Source organism: Solanum dulcamara, chromosome 3 (assembly GCF_947179165.1).
Source record: "Solanum dulcamara chromosome 3, daSolDulc1.2, whole genome shotgun sequence".
In the NCBI taxonomy this organism is placed as follows: Eukaryota; Viridiplantae; Streptophyta; class Magnoliopsida; order Solanales; family Solanaceae; genus Solanum; species Solanum dulcamara.
This window is the reverse complement of record NC_077239.1, coordinates 8,276,419-8,296,578: the sequence shown is the minus strand read 5'-3', so window position 1 is coordinate 8,296,578 and position 20,160 is coordinate 8,276,419. Positions and strand designations below refer to the sequence as shown.

Below are 20,160 nucleotides of genomic sequence, written 5' to 3'. Positions count from 1 at the left end.
CAACATGGAGGCTGAAATCATTGTTGTGTGGGAAGCATTAAAATATTATAAAGGTCAAGGTATTAATCATATCAAGCTTGAGACTAATTCACTAAGTCTTAGAAATATGATACACAAGAATTGGAAAATACCTTGGAGCTTAACAGAAAGAGTTGAAGACATTTGGAATATAGTGAGTAGCCTAATTGTACAGGTGACTCATATATATAGAGAAGCTAATCAACTAGCCTACTACATTGCAAGCACTACTATAATCCATGGAGGGAGGCAAAAGTTCAATACCTTCAATCAACTACCAAGAGAAGAAAGAGGGATTCTTAACATGGACAGACATCAATTACCAGCAATCAAGATTAAAACAAGGAGGATCAACAATATTCACATTCAATAGCATGATAAGCATAGAAGGAGCCACAAACTCACACAGCTATTACATTTACACCTTAGTTTGTGGCCTAGCTACAAGCAAAATATTTGTGAGAATTATAACTAACATATACAATGTCAGCTAGCAAAAAAAGATACTTCAACCAGCAAAAAGCGAGAGTCTTAGAACTAGATGTGAAATATTGTCTGAGTGCCATCCTACTAGGAGTTCCATAAGAAGCAACCTCTGAGAAACTTGTCCTTTCCCTTTTATCGGTCATCTGTGGAATATGAGAGAATAAGATAGGAGCAAGAAGAAATCGAGGATGGAGAAATGGGGATGGGGGTTACTAACATGGATCTGCAAAGCTAAGGCATAAGGTTTTGACCCTCTTCGAGTTTTTCGTAAACTCTCCCACCTAACGGTACACCTACAGGTCAAGGAGGACTATTATGAGCTAGGAGTCACATGAAGATGGAAATGGAAAAAGACAAAGATGTTACCTTTGTTAGCTGAAATAGACGGAGCATCAAAGACATTGTGGAGAATGTTGATAACCCAAAGGCGTAGGAGGAGGAAACCTGAGCTTGGCTTTCACAATAGCATTTTAGCGGCAGAGAAAGACAAAGAGTGGTCTGAAGGACAATTTGGAAACCCTATTTTGTAGGGTACTTGTCATTAATCATGTGAAGTCGGTCTTAAGTGGACCGAACTTCATTTCCTTTTATGTATTTTTTTGTTCTGGACTTTTTTTACTTGGGCTCTTTTTAAGTCCCTGTAGATATTATTATTAATAAAATTGGACCAATGGCCCATAATTTATTTTTAAAAAAAAAGAGGAGGAGGAGGACAGAGAGGATAAGGAAGAGGAGAAATTCTAGCGAACAAATGTATTTGCCCAAATTTTCTTAGTAGGGTCAAAAATTAAATAGTAGTCCTTAAAAAGGAACCATGTGTAAATTCTGAGCTAAACAAAGCGGGGAAGTGCACAAAATATTCCCAAATTTAGTGTCACAGTTTAAAGTATTTATGAAATTTATAAATTTTGCATGTCTATTTGCTTCAAAATAATTTTAGATATGTGGTGTCTGAAATTTAATATGATTTAAGTTCATGCAAATCAGCCATACGAAGCTTTAGACATAATATCTAAACTTTATCCATATGAAACTACAGAGTACCACATGTCAGATATTTATTAAAATTAGGTAAGTCTTAAATAATTTTTTTTAAAAAGGTAAGTCTTAAATAATGATGTTCAAATAGAGACCCTGGCATTTTTACTAAAGAAAGAGGTCCATAAAGAAGAAAATGTCCAACTTATTGGGATTAACACAACAAAAGATTCCAAATATTTATAGGAAAATCTACACAATTAGCCAAATATAAGTTCTATATTTACTCCTTAAAATCTTATTTTAAAATAATTACCTAATAAAGCTACATTATTATTTTAATAGCAAATTTATACAACTACACCCAATTCTTTATTTCATGCATAATTGGAAATTGTATCTGACTAATTTTTTCTCTCTCAGCTTTCTCTCACCTACACTATCCGCATACCAAAATAATATTCGGAACAGCAGATTCAATTAATTGAAATTCATAAGCTGAAATTTCACCTCTATCATCAATAGATCAAGCCAAGGCATTTACAATGCGACCCAAATAAGCCTCACTCGCGGGTATCTGGGCAATTCTTCCCATTGCTTTTATAGAACTTCCTTCTTGTATAAACAAACAGTTGTCCATTAATACAATTCCAACATTATTTGATTTCAAATTCAAAGCAATGCCTATTGTACCCTCTTCAAATTCTACTAATTCATCCGCCATTACTTCATCAAGACTATGAATAAGAGCAATGTCATGGCCTATTTGATGTACGGTACTGATATTTACAATCTTTACTTTTCTATTATATTGTTCAACATGTTTACGGATAATATTACTAATTTCGTCAACTCAAATGGTTACCATGATTCTTTTTTATTTACTTGTCTATCCATGTAGTTGATACATATCATGTATATCCTTGCATATTCATGAAAATCTATGTGAGATATACACTAATATATATATGATATACAATAGCAATAGTGATATACATCAGGGATATGCATGTTACTGCCCTGAAATCATTTCAACTCATGGGATTGAATATTTGTTGAATGATTGTGATTTTTTTTTCTAGAAGAATTTGTATTTTTGAAGGGAACAAACATGTTGTTACCAATTGTAAGTGATCTGATTGTGTAAATATTTTTTACACCGATGATGCACCTTTTTTTTTTGGTTATAGAGAATATGCAACAAGAATATTCATAAAAAAGAGAGGTAACATACAACAAATTCTTCGAACTTTGATTGATAATCACAAAAAAAAATTAAAAATGAGAATACATTGAAATAATACTCGCATAATTATTAAGAATTGCTTGAGAAAAAAATGTTTTCCTCTTTTCACTCAACAAATGAATACAATGTCTTATTGTCTCTCCCTTCTTTTTTTGTTTTTCATTTGGCAACATTTACCCTATTCTTTCTACACTTTTTCTTCTTATGAAAATTTGTATATGTGAATTTAACTCCTTTCATGCACTTTTTAGCATTTTGGAAGATCTTTTGGAGGTGGCAAAAGTGACTCATTTGGACCTTTGCCATTATCCACAAGAAATGCCATTTTCAATCCCCATGTTGTGTGTATCTCTAGATGGCAATGCATAAACCAAACTCCTGCAATAAATTATAATATAGTCAGATATCTCTATAACAGTCATCCTCTATTATAACTTTTCATGTTAGGTTAACAATATTTCGGTATAACAGTCAAAAAAATGATGTTATGTATTATGTACCTGGATTATCAGCGCGGAATCTTATGGCTACCCATCCTCCAGAAGGAACACCAACTGTATTCCTCTCAACAGGATCCACAAGATTAAAATTCTTAGGATCTATTTTTGGATTATAATTTCCTATTCCTTTACCAACTTGATAGAAATTGAATCCATGTAAATGAATTGGATGGTTCTCAGGAGCTATAATTCCAGTATCTTGCAAGACTAATTGAACTGTGTCATTATAAGACAACTTATAAACCTTAGTCCCACTCGTAGTGCCCATATTCGCGGGTAGTGTTGTGTTGGTATAGTTGAATGCAAATGGGGGGTTCCCTGGAAAATCCGTCGTGAAAACACCTTTGATCCCTGAAAAATGTGCTTGTAATAGTGCAATTGTTGGCATAACAAATGTAACATTGTTTATACTAGCCACAACTCTGCTTCCATTGCCCTGTTTGCAACTTGGACATGGGTTAACACCTAGACCTACTGTAAATAACAAAGAGTGATCAATTTTTATTGGAACTTTAGCAGGGTATTTTTGGGAATTTAAACTTCTTAAAGAGTCTAAAAAGCTGTTGGCTATAGGGGTGGCATTTTTTGGGGGTGTATTTGTACTAGTAAGTTTAGTAGTGGGGTTATTTTCAAGTGTGCCAGAGTAATGTAATGTTGCAATTGCTGTAACATTGTCAACAGCAATAGGTGCATCCATAAATGGTGAAGCAACAACCATGTATTTGCCTGAATTTTTATTGGCAGTGACAATTACGTTAGTCGTTTGGCCAGGGGCGATAACAATTGTGTCCGTTTTGAAGGGCTTAACGTAGGTGGCATCGACTTCAACTACTGTCATTTTGTGACCAGCGATTTTGAAGAAGAGTTCTTCGTTGAGTGCAGCGTTGATAACTCGTAACATGTAGGTTTTTCCTGGTTCAACATTTAACTTGTATCCACCTGCATATATCATATGGTCCAAAAAAGAAATGTCACATTTGTGAAGTATTACTACATGCAGGGGACAAGCCCATCGTGTTAGGGCTTATCATGAGGCGTAATTTAACATGTTTCAGGTTAATAATTTCACTTATTATCTATCGTTACATATATTTGTGAGGGTGTATAAAAGATAAACTCATAGAAGTATGACCTTGTGAAAGACAATTTGAAACAGGACCAGGATGACCATTGATAGTGTGAGCATCAGAAACATTAGGTGCCAATCCTGATTTTAGGGCTTCATTTATCACAGCTTCAGTATCAGATTTCCACCATTCAGCTGCACAACATCATAATAAATCTAGTCATTAATTTTCCAAATTAAGCACACATTAAAGTACTTTCAATATTAATTAATAGGCATAATATATAAACGTGCCCGGCATCTATGTCCTTCAACTTTAGTTGTGCACAAGTAGACACATGCCTCCGACGTGACAATTTGCATCCTACATGTATTATGTCACATAGGACATGTGCGTCTACTTGTTCAAGTTTATACAAGGTTTAGTGTCTACTTGTGCACACTCAAAACATAGATGTTAGTTAAAGTCAAGTCAAAGGGCGCGTTTATGTATTGTGCCTAATTAATATTCCAAAAAAAAAATAATTAATGTTGTTTACCTAGGATTACAACAGCTTCATGATTTGGTTTTGGGAATGGATAAGGCACACCAAGTTTAGGCAAGATGACAATTGCACCATGAACAGTAGCCCTTAGCCATAAAATATGAGCATGCCAAAATAGTGTGCCCCTTTGGCCTGTGATGGTAAAGTTGTAGATAAAATTTTGCCCTGGCTGAATTGGACATTGTGTAATATAGGCTGGTCCATCTGCCCATCCTGTTCGAAGTTGTCTAATACCATGCCTGTAAATTATAAAATTTTGATATTTAAGGTAGTAGTATAGTAGAATTAAATATTGGATTTAAAATGTACACTAAAAGTGTGAAAATTATATTATAGCAGATAACATATCTTATTTTTCAGTTCACTAATTTCACTTTTTATAGATGGTTACTTGTATAGTCTAACCTTTCTATAACAACATCGTTTATTTCGATTTTTTTTGACTGCTAGAACGAAGTGCTAATATAACTTAGCATGAAAGATGAAAGATCACTTCCACGTAAGAAAATATAATTGTTGTAGTGAAATGTTATTATAGAGGATGATTGTTATAAAAAGATCTGAAAAAATTTATGGTTGAACACGACCCTTATAACCTAAGGAAAAATTCTATATAGTATAGTGTCAAAGTGGCTCAATTGTAATTTTATTTTTTTGAATTCTACTTTAGAATTTTTGGCTCCGTCACTACTGCTGATATGCATGATTATTGTATTTTACATTTAAATGTTAGATTACTTACCAATGGATAGAGACATTATACTTAACATGATTAACAACTTTGATAAGTACATTATCTCCTTCCCTAGCATAGATTGTAGGTCCTGGAAATTTTCCATTCACAGTAACAATGGACTTTGAGGAACAAAGTCTAGTGGTGTTTTTCATTACCACCTGCAATATATATAATACAACAGTTAATTTGACATTAAATTAGTATGAATTGGAATAAAACTTTGGTTCATTAATATGTAGTTGACATATTATTTTGATTAACCATATATATGGTTTAAAAAAAGTAATAATTTTGCTTGTCTTGACGTAAGAAATAATTTGTTTTTAAAATATACTTTTGTGGAAGTTTGTCTATATAGTGCATTGAAATAATTTATTTGTATATATACTTTTGTGAAAGTTTGTTTATATAGTGCATGAAATTGCCAATTGTTTTCCTTGTTATTCATGCAAAGATAAAAGAAGAAGAATTTCTCTAGAATCAAATATGATCATGCATATTAATTGATAAAAAAATCATTTCAAGAATTCTATAACAAATGATGATATCTTTCCAATGAGGTTGATTTTCTCATAGTTATTATCTCAGAAAGTCGATAATAACTATGAGTTGACTAACCATCTGAGAAATCAACCCCCAAACACCGTTAGCGCATTAATTTTTTAAAAAATCAATTGTTTATTGTTACAAAAATTGAGTGAAAGAATAGGAAAAACAAAATGAAAATATAAGAAAAAGCGGCGTGTAGAACACTTTTTTTACCGAACGTAATCTCGAAAAGTAAGAACCTTTAAAATAACAAACCATACAATATTTATGATTAATAGAAACTAATGTACAATTTTTGTTTATTTTGATGCAATAAGGCAAACGTATGAGTAACAATAATAAATAGTACTTACATTGAATTTGTAATGTCTAACTCTGCATTCAACAAGAAGTGGAAAAAGGCAAAGTGACAATAGAATAAAAAGGCAAATCCAAGAGTTCATTTTTGTCTCTTTTTTGAACTTTCTTTCTCTATGCAATTCAAGTGCTTAGACAAAGTGAACTAATTATTTTCTCTTTTTTAGTTCTTGTGTTGTGTAATCTTGTTTTACTCAAGAAATGACATGCCAACACAAATATATAGATATATAAGTGTGGGAAAAAAGGACACAATTCAATTTGCAGTTGTGTTATCATTTTCCTTAGGTAGGTGAGATGGATCTACTTCTTCTTCGACAGCAATTGAATTGAATTTCTTTTTGGCATATTTTCCCCCTCAATCATTCCTTGCATGTTACATAAAGTTTAAAAACTATGTGGACCTACTTAAATTTGCAAGTTAAGCTATATTAGTTTGTTTAGGTCAGTAACAAAATTCCAATTTAATTAATTTCACTTTGGGATTATATTATTGTCTTCGTTATTTGTCTTGAAAAAGGGAAGTACTTAGGTATGCATTAAGTATTGTCAAATTAGACTTTGGGCCTAACTTACACCTCAAAAATTAGATCAAAAAAAAGAAGATTATCCAAACAATATAAGGAGTCCAGGGATCTCATCCCGGTCCGATGTGGGATCATTCTCAGCATCACCTTCCTCGCTCTCGTCCACATTCAAATATATCTGGGATTTCATTTTCTAATTTGGTGCGTGCACATTCGTTGACCGGGTATCCCCCCTCCTCCCCTGCCTTAGTGGCGGAGCTAAGAAATATGCAAAGGGCGTGTAAAGTTCTCAGCTATATTAAGGTTCTACAAATTTAAATATACACTCATAATAACTAACATTTAACTTCTGTACACCATATAATTTACCGGACCACCCTTCGCTTAAGGTGGCTCCCCCCTTCCCCCGTGTTGTTTGCAGCCCTAGGGGCTAACATCGGATCGAATCTACCTCTAATATCATATCAAATATTAATTTCGTGATGCAATTAATTGTTAGTTGTCTAATTAATTAAAATTCATAATTATTAATTATTTAAAGGTTGATGTCAACTAATTTAATTAGAATTTAAGGTGTAATGGATTGAATTATCGAAAAAGCAATCTATGATGCTTATTATTGGTGGTATTCATGTCCGCACATGAAACAGAACATTTAGTTCAAGGGTTTGAAAATCTTAAGTAATTTTATTTTATGGCTATTTAATTAAAACCTAAAAAATAATTAAAGATTCAAAACAATTTTCATCCATTTAATTAATTTTATTAGTAATAATCATAAAACTTATAGCTCTATTTAAATGAATACAAGTATTTAAAAACTACGTTTGTAAAAGAAAAAAAGGTTTCGAATATTACTAAGGAATGTAATTGTTATTTCCTGCCTAACGAAAACATTATGCCCCGGTATCTTATATAAGGATAAATTATGCGAATTGACAAGCATTATTAGTATATTATTTAATATAGCTATAGATTTAAAAAATATGTAAATTGGCTATAGTTTAATGAAATTTGTTATTATACAAATCTGGTGGCACATATACAAATCTGAAAGCGAATATACGAATCTCTAAAGAAAATATTTTCTTTGGTATTTATATATTTTTGAGCTCATATACAAATCTGTGGGGGCACATATACTAATCTCTAAAGGTTTCTAGTTGTATACAAAGCGAATTTAGGGGCTCATATACAAATCTCTAAAGCAAATTTGTATTTGTGTATACAATCTCTCTGAAAATTCAATTTGTACAGTACAATGAGATATACAAATGGAAAAACACAATTTGTATGATGCGACGAGATATACAAACGGAAGCTGACATAGCAACTGAAACTATAGCTATGAAATACAATTAGACAAACTATAGCTAAGGAACCTAATTATCTTTTAAATCTTTGCTATTTTTGAAAGTCGCAGAATGCTGCATAAATATTTCTAATATTATGTCCATTTAACAAAAAGAGAAAAAAATAATTAAAAGGGGATATATAATGGACTCTTAGAACTATAAAAAGCAATGAATTGTTTTGGCTAATAAAAGGGAATGAATGATTGCAAAAAGAGTCAATCCAACATTAAAAGCTAAAACAAATTAATCAAATAGCAAGCAAAAAGAATATAAATGTCAATCCCTTCATCACTGTCACAACTAAAAATAATGAAAAAATTGGCGGATAGGATCGATCCAAAAAATTGAGAAAAAATCAACTTTATTCGTCGGTCTATTTTTAAAACAACAACAATAACAATAATAATAATAGAAAACTTGGATGTCTTGATTTTTTTCTAAGTAAAAATTATAATTTTCTAAAATAATTTTTTAAAAAATTTGATGCAATCCCTTAATTTTTATTATTTTGACAAGGTCGTTTGAAGTGCAATATTGCAGTCAAAAAATATAAATAAAAACAATAGGAATATTTCATCTAAAATGCATGTATGATTCAGTGGTAGAACTGTCCAGAGTTGTTGAAAATACATGTGTTTAATTTTTTAATAGTGTATCCACCATTGTTTTTTTTCAAGCATAAAGACCTTAAAAAATAAATCTAGAGAGAATTTATAAATTCTTAACATTTAATTAGCTAAACTGAACGCAATTCAAAATCATTACTAATAGGATGCAACATTAAATGGATTAAAACAATCCATTTTCTTCTCTTTTTTTCTAAATAAAGACGCCTTAATAATAGTAATTTTGATGAAGAACCAGTATATTAATTAGCGATTAAACTAAATATATGCAAAATCTCAAAAAATAAGATTATATAATAAGTACTGCAATAATAGATAATTTAATTTTAGTTTACTAATGATTCAAATAGACGAGATCAGCCTTTACAGATCCATTATGAAGATAACGTCAGTCATTAATCCCTTATCATTAAATGTCATTAATTACTTAATTACATTGGAATCTTAGAGTACTCTTATTTCTTTTATTTAACTTGGTACTTTCCTATATTTTTATGTTTTCCTCAAATTAAACTCTAGTAATTAAATCGTTCTAATCAACCACGGTCCCTTATAGAGAAAAATTATTTATTTATTTAGAAAGATAGGAAATTGATTTAGGAAACTTCTTTTTTTGGTTTGTCAGTGATTGATTAGTCATGAAAAGTAATCATATTATTGTAGAACCTTAGAATCAAAATTAAAAAAGGACAACATATTATGACAAATATGACTCTTACTTGCTAAACCTACACAATTGTGGTTGTTAAATAGTTATCATATGGATTTGCATCATTTTACACTTTGTTATCTGTATAAGACGTCAAACATTGTTTCAAAGCAAAGATTAAGCCAACCAAATAGGTTTTAACAACTTATTAGTTGTCAACAATTCCCCTTTTGTTCCTACTTCTCACCGATAATAACGATGTTAAATCTACTTGTATTTTTTTATATATATTTATTTTTGAGATAAGTGTCAAAAACACACTTAAACTATAATATTTTTTTGAGTTTCATACCTAAACTATCACTGATTAATTTGAAAAAATATTTCAGTGGTGTGTGTAATACACTTTTTTTTTTATTTGAAAAAACCTTGCCACATGGCATCACACATGAATAAAATATTCCACCTTGACAAAATAAAATAAACTTTTAATATTAGTTAAAAGTTAAAAATCAAAGTACTATTATCCAAAAAATAATTATTTTTTAAAAAATAAAATTTAAAATATTTGTCACCCAACTCTACCACCTCCCCACTACCCCATCCACCTGTTCCCCACCCCCACCCCCCGATAATCCCCCGCCCTTATATTTATTTTAATTTCTTTTATAAAATACTTTTGAAAAATTCTGATTTCACCTCCTTCCCCACTCCTTCCAAAAAAAATTGATATTATTTTTATTTTTTTAAAAATAAAATTCTACCCACCTCATTTAATCCTCCGCTACTAATTTATTTATATTTTTCTCATTTTGTGTTTGATATGTACATATATTTTTAGAAAAAATATTTTTTTATATTTGCATACCGAATATAACAAAAAATAAAACTTTATTTTAAAAAAAGCCTTGCGGCAAGTGTGTGTATATATATATATAATATTAGGTGAGTGGATAGAATTATTTCTTTTAAAAAATAAAATCAATATCTAAAATATTATATGAATGGGGGGAGGGGGGAGGGTGGGCAGAGAGATGAAGTAAGAATTTCTTTTAAAAATTTTATAAAAAGATTAAAATATAAACAAAAAAATTAGGGGGGGGGCAGAGGGGGATACGATGAGAGGAAGTGGTGGAGTGTGGTAAGAAAAATATTTTATAATATCTTTTTTGGGATAGTAATACTTTAATATTTACCTTTAATTAATACAAATAATTTATTTAGTTTTTGTCAAAGTGGAATGTTTTGTCAATGTGGAGTGTGATATGATAATTTTTAAAAAAAATAAAAAAAGAGTGTAGAACACATATCATGATGAGAGTGTAATAAAAGAGAGGGGTGTGTTTTTCAAACTAATAAGTAATAGTTTAGGTATGAAACTCACACTCCTAATAATTTAAATATGAAATTCAAAACAACGTGATAATTCAGGTGTGTTTTGACACTTATTATAATTTAAATTTTCTTAGTAAAATTCTGACTCCATCAATGTTGATTGTATTGTAAAAATTATTTTATCATTAATTTATTAATATTAGTTTTCAACTTATCACAACTCTTCTCTTTTATCCTAGTTTGGACCAACAACTTAAGCAAGCTTGGAACTCTCTCACCCTCCCCAACAAGATAATAAAATTAAGAATTTCTTTCACCAAAAATAAAGAATGAAATTTATTAACACTACAACAAATAACAAAGACATTTAGTGGTAATAGATTTTTCTTTTATATTGCAGCAAAAATATTTAGCGGTAATTGAGTTAATGTCATTACATTCAGAGTCGCTAAAGCCTTTATCGACATTTAAATAGAATGTTGATTATAAATATTATATTATATTATTGCCCCTAAATATAATATAGCGGAATTGTCACTAAATAATTGACGCAAAATTATTTATTTATTTATTGTAGGGTAAAGAATCAATCATCAATTTTAGGAGTGTTAGGACGACTTGGTGATCAACTAACTAAACCTCCTTGTTTGGGAAGGGAGTTCATCTACTAACATATGGTAGATTAAATTTCACTTTCATGATATAAAATATTATAATAGTAATATTGTTCATCATGATCATTGAATGTAAATTGTGACCTGAAAAGAAAAATAAAAATAAAAGAAGAACAAATAAGTTATATTATTTATTATTGTCTCTTTATTTCAATTCTTTTTATTTGAATAAAATAAAAAAAATAATGAAATATTTCAAGTACATTGTGGATAATTTAAACTAAATAAGAAGCTGGATCGATGAAACTTTAATTAGAGAAATTTAATCTGAAGTGTCAAATAAAGATGGGATTTATGTATTGTATGACGACATATTTATGATTAATGATAAGCATAATTAGCTCTTAAATAAAAAAACTAAACAAATATAGCTTGTGAGGACTTACCTAACATTGTGATTCATGAGAACACGTGGACAACTAGGGTGTAGGAGTATGCATCGATCGGTTTGATTTATTAATTTTTAATTTTAAAATATGCTAAACTAATAACAAATTAATAAGATTATTTTTATTGGTTTTCGATTTAACTAATATCGAATTAATAATCCGATAATTATTTTTTATAAAACTATTAAAACCCCATTAACCCAGTAACTCAATAGCAATAACCCAATAACATTTCTTTCGGTTTGATTTATTGATCAGTTCGATTTTTGCACACCCCTACTAGGATGTGTGTTCGGTCAAAAATAAAAATGTTTCCCTATGAAAAATATTATTTTTTCGAAAAATATTTTTTTTGGAAAATAAGTAAACTTTTGAACCTTTTTTTTATGTTCATAGGTGAAAACAATATTATTTTTAAAGTATTTATATATAATCTAGGAGTGGGAGTGGGGCTAAGGGGGTGGGGGTGAAGAAGAGGAAGGCAGGGGACACCGTCAATATGAAGTGCCACTCCTGAAATTTGTTTTTTCTAATTATACTCAGAAAATTATTATTTTTATTTTTTAAAGACTTATTTTTCTAAAAAAATATTTGACTTGCCAAACATAAAAAAAATTAAAAAATTCATACCGAAGGCGAACACACACCCTAATCATCGCTTGCGTAAATATAAATACCCCTTTATTCAATTATATGACTAATAAAGTACAATACATTTTCTTCTTTGACTACAAATTTGGAAATATTCTTTAATTATTTTTAGCTCAAAAAATCGTTACCTATAAAATAGTGCTTTAGTGTGATTTTTAAATGTATAATTTGATTTATAAAACATAAAAAAAAAAAATCAATGTAGGTTATATTAGAAATTAAATCTCGTATTTTAAATCTAGCTAGTGAGATTATCTGAGCTTCTTACTGAGCTTCTTCCATCTAAGCTCAGTATGTAGAAGAAGATGAAGATTGAGAGAAGTTAGAGTAGAGAGAGAGGAAGATATTTTTCATATTTGGGCTTCTGTGTAAATGCCCTAATCGTCTCACATTGATTACATATACATGTATATATATACAGTTACTTAGACTAACAAACTAACTAATTGGTAGTTAGTTTATTTAACTAAGAGGGATGGACTTGACCATAATACCCCTACTTCTAACTAATTTCCTAACTAGTCTTTACATCTCAACACTCCCCTTCAAGCTAGGAGGTGCAAAGATGTTCAAAGCTCCTAGCTTAGACAACAGATGCTCATGCTGAACCCTTGACAGCCCTTTAGTTAACAAATCTGCAGGTTGTTCTTGAGTTGGTAAGTAACTTACCTTTATCAGGCCTTGCTGCAGTTTTTCTCTGATAAAATGGCAATCTATCTCTATATGCTTTGTTCTTTCGTGATATACTGGATTTGCTGCAATCTGAATTGCAGCTTTGCTATCACTATACATTTGAACAGGCAGCTCAACATCTGCATCCACTTCTTTCAACATGCCCAGCAGCCATACAAGTTCTGATACAGTCGAGGTCATACTTCTATATTCAGCTTCAGCTGAGCTCCTTGATACTGTGGTTTGTTTCTTTGCCCTCCATGAGACCAGAGACTTTCCCATCTTGATCATGAACCCTGTGACTGACTTCCTGGTTAGTGGGAAGCAGCCCAATCTGCATCACAAAATGCAGTGACCTGCCTATCTGACTGGCTGGACAATAATATACCTTGTCCAGGTTGTTTCTTCAAGTATTTGACAATCCTTAGTGCAGCCTCCATATGGGACTTTTTTGGTTGATTTAGAAACTGACTCAGTGTCTGAGTACTAAAGGAGATGTCTGGCCTTGTCATGTTGAGGTACAGTAGCTTACCTATAAGTTTCTGATATGCAGCTTGATCTACCAAGGGATCTTCTAATTCTTCCAGCCTCTTGTTCACATGATCATCATACTGCCTTGATGTGAGCATGATGTTGGTGTCTATGGGAGTTCCTGCTGGTTTGGCTGCAGATAGTCCTACCTCAGATATAAGTTCAAGAGTATACTTCATTTGATGCATGAGTACACCTTCTGTGGTTCTTGCAAACTCAATTCCTAGGAAGTATTTGAGCTCCCCCAAGTCTTTCATTTTGAAGGCTCTTTGTAGAGCCTGCTTTGTGTCTTCTATCAGTTTAAGGCTGCTACCAGTTATTAACATGTCATCTACATATACAAGGACAATTACAATACCTTCTGCTGACTTGTTAATGAACAAGGAGTAATCATATTGACTTTGTTTGAACTCAAGAGAGGTTAGAGCTTCAGTGAGTTTGTGATTCCACTGCCTTGGAGCCTGCTTGAGCCCATAGAGGGACTTTGTTAGTCTACACACCTTTTCCCCTTGACTGACAAATCCCTGAGAAAGCTGCATATATATTTCATCCTCAAGGTCCCCATGGAGGAAGGCATTGAAGACATCCATTTGATGGATGTGCCAATTCTTAGAGATAGCAATGGAGAGAATGGCTCTGACAGTGACCATTTTCACAACAGGAGAGAAGGTCTCCTTGTAATCAATTCCTTCCTGTTGGCTGTAACCTTTTGCAACTAACCTTGCTTTGAACCTCTCTATTTCTCCTGTGGATTTGTACTTGACCTTGTATATCCATCTACAACCAATAGGTCTTTTTCCTGCAGGTAATGAAGTGATCTCCCAGGTGTTGTTGCTTTCTAAGGCCTGGATCTCAGTCTGCATAGCTTCAACCCATCTTGGATCTTTGATTGCTTCAGCATAGCTTGTGGGTTCTATCACAGATGATGTAGCTGCAATAAAACACTTATGAGATGGTGAAAGATGTGAATAGGCTACATAGTTGGACAGGGGATATTGGACATCCTGTTTGGCAGTCAGAGAAACAAAATCCTTCAGCTAAATAAGAGGCTGTTTGGACCTAACAGATCTTCTAGTGATAGTTGGTCCAGATACCTCAGAGCCACCTGCATCAGTGGGTGGTTGTGTAGGCACCCAGTGTTGCTCATCACCTCTTGGATGCACACATGTATCCTCTGCTGATAGAACAGGTGGAGCAGTACCTGAAACTATGAATGGAGGCATTTGATGGAGCTGTGGAGCTATATTACCTAGGCTTTGTAAGTTGTCTACAAACAACTGCTGAGATGTAGAATTATCATTCTTGGAGAATGGAAATATGTCTTCTCTAAATTGAACATCCCTGCTGACAAAAAATGAGCTATTATGCAAATCAAACAAGATATAGCCTTTTTGTACTGTAGAATATCCCATGTGAACTGCTGATTTTGATCTGGGCATAAGCTTGTCATGTTCAGTGAGGTTCTTGGCTAGAGCTAGACAACCAAGTGTTCTCAAATGATATAAACTTGGTTTTCTGCCATACAACCTTTCATAGGGAGTGTGAAACTCAAGCACAGTACTGGGAGTTCTGTTTATTAGATAAGCAGCAGCTAGCACACAGTGACCCCAAAATTTGATAGGTATTTTAGCTTGAAATCTGAGGGCTCTGGTTACTTCTAGTAGGTGTCTATGTTTCCTCTCAGCCACACCATTTTATTGAGGAGTGTATGGACATGACCTTTGATGTATAATGCCCAGTGATTTAAACATACTATCACATACTGAGTTAACAAACTCAGTACCATTATCAGATCTTAGAACTTTAACCACCTTCCCAAACTGATTCTTAGTATACTTTAGAAAGAGGTTAAGAGACACACACACATCTGACTTGTGCTCAAGTAAGAATAGCCAAGTCATTCTTGAAAAATCATCAACAATTGTAAGGAAATACTTGTTACCATCAAAGGTAGGTGTATTATAAGGACCCCAAAGATCAACATGTATCAAATCAAAACAGCTACTGCTTTTGATGATGCTAGAAGGAAATACAGGTCTAGTTTGCTTGGCAAATGGACACACTAGGCACTCAGACACCTTACACATACTAACTTTATTCATATTGAATATCTTGGCAAGTACAGCTGAAGATACATGTCCTAGCCTTTTATGCCATAGCTCCATATTGGATTCCTTGTTTGTTGACTGACCAGCATCTACAGAGTTGGCAGAAACCTGAGACTTACTTGCAATATCTTGATTTAATTGGCTCCATAGAAGATATAAGGCACCCTCTTCTCTACCAACTTCCTTCATCTTCCCAGTGTAGAGCTCCTGGAAAATACAGAAATCAGGGAAGAAGGAGACTTAACATCCTAACTCCTTGGTTATTTTGCTAACAGACATTAAGTTGTACTTGAATTCCGGAATATGGAACACATTAGTGATCAGACTTCTAGATGGTAGACTACAAGATCCAATATGAGTTACTTGAGTTGTATCACCATTTGGTAAACACACATCCTTCGAAGGGGCAAGTTTAAGTACAGACTCTTTTAGCAGCATCTCCATCTTAGACACCATATGGTTTGTTGCACCTGTATCCACAATCCACACATCACTATTTTCAGTTACAAACAAGGCCTTACCTGCATTGTTTGCCTTATTGCAATCAGGTGCATTGGCTCTTGATCCTGACTGTTGATTCATCATCATAAGAATCTGCTCATACTGATCTTTTGTGAATGTACACCCCTGCAGTAGTTGCTTGACCTCTTTCTCAGCTGTCTTGTTAGAGGTAGATGCTGATAGTTTGTTTTTATTGTGCTGTCCTGTGCTGTTTCTATCCCATATTGCTTCATTATTCAAATTTGTGTTCAAACCATAAGAGAAACTAGCCTAACCTGACTGCTGAAGTTGATTAGTGTCTGCATGAACCATGTTTGCACTCTGAACCTTTCTTTTGGTTTTGAAATCCGGGGGGTATCCCACCACTTTAGCAGGACTCTTTTGTGTGGCCTCTACACTTACAGAACTCACAGATTAAGGATGTATTTTTCTTAAACCTGTTATTAATACCTGAACCATTTCCAACTCTAGAGTACATGGCTATTGAATCAGAATTTGATGAATAAAGCCCCAAATTGTTGATGCCTGTCACCACAGCCTTCTGACTTTCATCTCCTACTATCATAGCATATGCTTGATTGATAGTAGGTAAAGGATCTATCATGAGAATCTGACTCCTGGCTTGATGATATGTGTCGTTCAACCCCATTAGAAATTGATACAGCTTTTGTCTATTCATGTGGACTAGAAATCCTCTGGATTTCTCACAATTACAACATGGTGAAGGCACTAACACTTCAAACTCATCCCACAGTGCCTTCAGCCTCGTATAATATGTTGAAACAGACGTTGTTCCTTGTTGCAAAGTAGTTATTTCTTTGTGTAGGCTGTAGGTTCTAGATCCATCAACCCTGTCAAACCTCTCTTGCAGGTCAGACCACACACTTGAAGTATTTGACGCAAATGCAATTCCACTAAGTAGGCTCTTTGTTACTGAGTTCATAAGCCATGATAACACAATCGCATTTACCCTTTCCCATTGGCCCCATAACTCTTCACTATACATTTCTTTTCTGCATGTACCATCCACAAGACCTAACTTGTTTCTTCCTAGCAAAGCTAGTTTTATTGATCGATTCCACAAGGTATAGTTTTCAATGCCTTGCAACTGGAACGATATGATACTGATACCACTTACATCCGTGGGACTAAGGAATAAAGGATGATTATAGTCAATACTTTGTCCATTATTACCTGCCGAGTTTGATGAACCTGATGCAGCCACTCGTTGAGCTGAATCTGTGGCTTCTCCTGTCATCTCTTTATCCTTTTAGCTCTTTGTTGCGGAAATTTGTTTGAGCTTCGATGAAGCTTCGATGAAGCTCAGATCTGTAAAAACAACTGAGCTAGAACCTTGATTTTTTCGATTAAATCCTTGACTCTGGTTTTTCGAGTCTTTGACTCACCTGTCTGAGCTTCTTACTGCGATCAAGCTCTGATACCATGAGATTATCTGAGCTTCTTCCATCTAAGCTCAGTATGTAGAAGAAGATGAAGATTGAGAGAAGTTAGAGTAGAGAGAGAGGAAGATATTTTTCATATTTGGGCTTCTGTGTAAATGCCCTAATCGTCTCACATTGATTACATATACATGTATATATATACAGTTACTTAGACTAACAAACTAACTAATTGGTAGTTAGTTTGTTTAACTAAGAGGGATGGACTTGACCATAATACCCCTACTTCTAACTAATTTCCTAACTAGTCTTTACATCTCAACAGCTAGTCCTTTTAGATCAGTACTATGTGGAAAATTTATTTCTTTTTTATAGTCAATTCTGAACTTGCTAGGATTTAAAATAATTTGAAAACTTAGTATTGAGTCGACTTGCTACCTTTTAAAAATGTAAAATACAAAAAATATATTGAACATTTTGTGTTTGAGAATGAAACAAATTAATAAATAATCCAATCTTCTAGAATTAGGTATTATTATTTTTCTCTACTTTTTCTGACTAAATTTCACAAGCATCAGAATTAATTAATATATGTTATTTTACCTAATTCTGTTGAATTCATGTAAGCTTGACAAAAATCTGATTTATCACTACTAAATTTATTGTCCGATATATCACTCAATGGCTTATAATCACACTTGAAATTTTGAAAAATAAGAAACTCCTGAATTCACAAATACCGGCTTAATTACCCCCTAAGATAAGAGGAGGATATACAAGCAGATTTAGTTGCAGAGCAAGTCTATTCTGCAAAACGGCTTCTCACTTATCCCCATTTTCAAATAAGGAGATCCGACGTCAAGTGCAGGAATTGTTGTCAAAGGGGCGGGAGATTTCTTACTATGTAGTGTTTTTCTTTTTGTAAACTTGTATATTTTTAAATATCTGAGAAAAATTCAGATATTTATAGCCTATAGGTGTAACACAATAATTCATACATGATATATGAAAAAAGTTGCATGGAAATACGAAAGGTTGCATTCGTATGAAATGAGTATTCATTCATACTTGCAGGACTTTTACATTTTTAATACGCCAATATTTATTCTATGTGATTCATTCACACATTATACAGTGAATCCAACAATTACTGGATACGGGAAAGTGCACAAAATTTTGATGTCACTCCACTGTTTTAAGTTATGTTGTAAGTTTATAAATTTTACACGTCTATCTATTTCGGAATAATTTCAAATATATATATATAGTTTGACAAAGTTTTTAGACAAAATATCTAAAGTTTCATGTTGCTTTCAAATGCACATACAAACGTACACAGTCGTATATATATAGTAATTTCAGAAATTGAATATTGAACCCACAAAGACTTATGCTTAATTATTTAAATTAAATTGGAGCTAAATATTTATTCAAGCGCTGAATCTCAAAGTTATAGTTTTGTTATCAAGGAGATGAATGTTCCACAATCCACATCAGGGGTTGCAGTTGGCTCATCAATCCTATTGAGCTCTCAAACCAATTCCTCTTAATCTAAATTATTATTGATTGCTAATTGGCAGAATTATTAATACTCATAGTATTTGCTTGAACTACTACGTGTTTATTCAAAATAAATCCAAATCTTTGCCCATGCCTTTAGGGAATTAGATCACACTCTCTTGAACCTTCTCTATTTTCCAAGTATGTATATTAGATAGTAGATAGAACTTAATTGTTGTCTTACAATCAAGGTAATTAAATGCAGTATTAAATAAAAATTAACAATTCAAATTAAGATAGAAATATTCTTCAAACGTCAATATTCATGATTATATCAAAACTCTAGAATGTGAATTTTAGCTCCATCCTGAAATTCTTTTCTAGGAGAGACTAATCAAGAAATAAATTATTCTTTTTTTAACGTATCAAAAGAATATTTTTTTTGTTTACTTTCAACATTAATTGTGTATTCCTTAAACTATTTCTCAAGACATAAAATTATATATCAATTAATATTAATATTATGATAAAATATTCATACTAATTTTTTTTAAGAGACATGTAAAGTACAAAATAAACGAATAGAACTCTAATATTTATTGTGATTGTAACCTCTCAAATCCCCACAGGGGAAAGAAGTCTGCCTAAAACAAGGGAAGAATCAATTCAATTCAATTCAATTCAATTCAATTAGAGAGAAAGATAGAAAACCAGAGCAACTAGAGAGAGTGGGATTGATTGATGATCAATAATAAGGCCTC

General features: G+C 32.5%; 1 protein-coding gene and 1 long non-coding RNA gene across 2 annotated transcripts; both read right to left on the bottom strand.

The window, feature by feature from the left end:
* Nucleotides 1-314: 314 nt before the first annotated feature.
* Nucleotides 315-1,064, bottom strand: LOC129881526 (uncharacterized). The gene is made up of 2 exons (XR_008765604.1): nucleotides 871-1,064; nucleotides 315-797 (listed from the first exon to the last, which is right to left on the bottom strand). It is a non-coding gene; the product is annotated as an uncharacterized LOC129881526 (long non-coding RNA).
* Nucleotides 1,065-2,713: 1,649 nt separating this feature from the next.
* Nucleotides 2,714-6,672, bottom strand: LOC129882364 (laccase-4-like). Its single transcript, XM_055956624.1, has 6 exons — nucleotides 6,478-6,672; nucleotides 5,582-5,733; nucleotides 4,834-5,078; nucleotides 4,361-4,489; nucleotides 3,229-4,167; nucleotides 2,714-3,106 (listed from the first exon to the last, which is right to left on the bottom strand). The coding sequence occupies exons 1-6, from the start codon at nucleotides 6,565-6,567 to the stop codon at nucleotides 2,976-2,978; spliced, it is 1,686 nt and encodes a 561-aa protein (XP_055812599.1). The 5' UTR covers nucleotides 6,568-6,672; the 3' UTR covers nucleotides 2,714-2,975.
* Nucleotides 6,673-20,160: the final 13,488 nt, after the last annotated feature.